Consider the following 3198-nt stretch of genomic DNA (forward strand, 5'->3'; position numbering starts at 1 on the left):
TGCTCTATGCAAAATGTACTTTTATTGGGGACTTTTCAAGTTATACCCAGTGAAATTTATTTGCTATCATGCTATACTTCAGGCATTGTTCAAAAGACATCCTGAGTCTCCATGGATCAATTCAAAAGGATGGTAGCATTTTTTCTTCTTGCAGAAAAGAAGGACCAATGTTGTAGATATTTGTTTACTTCCAGAAAAACTCTGGGAATTAGCTTCTACAGACATCATGCAATGTTCATTTTAACATTTCTACCTACCTTTTGTATTATACACACTACAAACAACAATAGGGAGTCATTTTACCTCATTCCAACAAATATATTGGGTGAAAAATACATAAAATGGAGAATAAGTTCAAATTTACCTTTTAGAGGAGGATATAAAATTTTCTAGCCCAGAGACTTTATGAAACTCATAACAATAGCAGGGAGATCCAGTGTTCAAAATATCTCTTCCTCAAGTTGTGAATTGCTTTCAGTAGGTTGCAGTCATTCAGAATTTCCCACTTTGTTACATCCCATTTTTGGCACTTGTCACAGTCAATTCCCTGCCTTATCCTGAGCTTTCAATTGTTCATCCCCAGACTTGGTATATACAATCTACACCTCCTTAGCTATATTTTATACACTAGAGCTTAGTTCTCAAAATGTTTGATTCTTGTGTTATAGCACCAACTTTGTCCAAAAAATGATCGGACAATCTTTTTGCCCAGTTAGTGTACAGCACAGCACTGATAAAATAGACACAAAAGACTACTAGCATTTTACCGTTGACTACTAGTGACAGGGCTAAAGAAAAACCTTCGCGTGAAGGGACAAAAACCAAAATTGAGAAATTCCAATGACATTCACCCAAGGTTCCTCCTGGACTGGAGTAGGAGAGTAGCAACCAGTGACCACTGCGGTGCCTGCAGATATTGCTTGAGCTGTGAGCTCCAAAACTACATTATTGGCCATTCACGTTTGGTTCATGTTATCTGCCCTAAATGCCCATCAAGCTGATTAGGCCATGGGCTATGAGGATTGCACCATTGTGAGGGACCCAATAGCAATTGTGCCCATTTACCCGCATCGTTTGGTGGCTCATACACTGCGAACTGGCTGTTTGTTAACAACATCAGAATCTCTACCCAAGGATGTGCATTCCACTCAGTGACGGTGCATCACCACCCAATCTGCTCAGCAACGGAAGAAACTCTGGGCCAGTGTCGTTGGATGTGTCAGTGTCCACCCCTCAAAGATGAACCCTGCCCATCGCAAGCCCATTGCCGAGTCCCTCCTCCCCATTCAAACTCAACATCAATCCCACCTCCTTAACCAAGACCCATCCATCCCACCTCTTACATTGAAATTTTACGGAGATGACGGTGGACTAAGTGCCTTTGTGAGCAAGCGATGGGGGTATCATTATGTACATTGTTGTAAATTGATATCCATTCAAAAGGTCGGCCAGCCATAGATCTCTGACCATCTCCGTTGGTACATTGGTCAGTGCATGTGCTCACTCTTCATGGAGTAAAAATCCTCGTGAAAAGTTCTTGACACACAAAAACTGGGTTTGACTCCCAGACAGAGATATGAGCCACGATTTATGTTTTTCCCCTGTCGCCTCACCGAAATAAATTCATGTGCATACCGTTGTACCGTTGATTCTTTGGACTTGGAGCTTGATATTATTGCACAATGCAGGTGGGTCTATGCCAATACGTGATGATCCGCATGTCATTGAATTGCCTATGCTTTCATCATAAAAACCTCTTAGCTCCATCCCTCTCCGTTCATATAGTACATCTGCCAAGGGGGTTCAAGAATTTAAAAAAAGTAGCTGGGGTCGATTTTTTTGGTAAGGCCCTGTGTGCTTGACCTATCTACCTACTTAATCAGGCACATGCCTATATATGGCAATATGACATCATCATCATCATCACTCTAATCCTCTAAGTCTTCGCATACCCAATTTCGTGGGGCTATCTCCAATGCAACACATTGTAGGTGGTACTAAAAAATAAGTGAGTGTAGTGATTAACTTGTGCAAGACTGATACTCACCTGTTGAGTCTCACATCCAACCCTTTTACATTTTACCAAGCCATTGCATCCTGAGTGCAATACCACACTGCACAGGCATCCGTTTAGAGTGTCTGATGTGTCAAAAGCATCAAGATGATTCGAGTTTTGAAATCAGGTCACACAGCATACCCATCGGTGTCAAAAACTGGTCTCTAACTGTTTTGTCAGTAAATTGTAATTGATTAAAACATTAGACAAAAATTTGATGAAGATTAGACTATGAAAAACAATTTTGAAGCCAGAAATTGGGCCAGATATAATGAAATATAATATTCAGTCAAGATAATGTACTATACAATGATATTTTAGATGCAGGAATACTGTAAATCACCTTGGAAAACCAATTTAGGACTATCTTATAGAGGGTTCCAAATTATTATTTTTCGGCCTATGGCTGACCTACCTACCCAACCCCTGGTCTGGCATTCGGATCCCTGAACCCCCTTGACATCTGCCCGAATTTCTCGAAGAATACACTAACTCACAATAAAGAATGTCACATGGTTTTTTTTTACAAAGTTGGCACTATAACACAAGAACCAAACATTTTGAAAACTATGCTCTGGTGTATGAAACATAGCTAACATAGTGTAGATTGTACATACCAAGTCTGGGGATGAACAATTGAAAACTCAGGATAAGGCAGGGAATTGACTGTGACAAGTGCCAAAAATGGGATGGGAAATTCTGAATGACTGCAATCTACTGGAAGTAATTTACAACTTGAGGAAGAGATATTTTGAACACTGGGTCTCCCTGCTATTGTTATGAGCTACATAAGGTTTCTGGGCCAGAAATTTTATATCCTCCTCTAAAAGGTAAATTTGAACTTGTTTTCCATTTTATGTATTTTTCACCCAATATATTTGTTGGATTGATGTGAAATGACTCCCCATCAATGTTTGTAGTGTGTATAATACAAAAGGTAGGTAGAAATGTCAAAATGAACATTGCATGATGTCTGTAGAAGCTAATTTTTAGAGTTTTTCTGGAAGTCAACAAGTATCTACAACATTGGTCCTTCTTTTCTGAAAGAAGAAAAAATGCTACCATTCTTTTGAGTTGATCCATGGAGACTCAGAATGTCTTTTAAACAATGCCTGAGATATAGCATGATAGCAAATAAATTT

General features: G+C 39.4%; 1 protein-coding gene across 1 annotated transcript; it reads right to left on the reverse strand.

Moving 5' to 3' along the window:
* Positions 1–1928: 1928 nt before the first annotated feature.
* On the reverse strand, positions 1929–2201 carry LACBIDRAFT_312868 (uncharacterized protein; the record flags this gene model as incomplete). Its single annotated transcript, XM_001888460.1, has 3 exons — positions 1929–1997; positions 2048–2139; positions 2198–2201. 3 exons carry the CDS (start codon positions 2199–2201, stop codon positions 1929–1931), a joined length of 165 nt encoding a protein of 54 aa, XP_001888495.1.
* Positions 2202–3198: the final 997 nt, after the last annotated feature.

This window comes from Laccaria bicolor, genomic scaffold (assembly GCF_000143565.1).
Source record: "Laccaria bicolor S238N-H82 LACBIscaffold_55 genomic scaffold, whole genome shotgun sequence".
NCBI lineage: Eukaryota > Fungi > Basidiomycota > Agaricomycetes > Agaricales > Hydnangiaceae > Laccaria > Laccaria bicolor.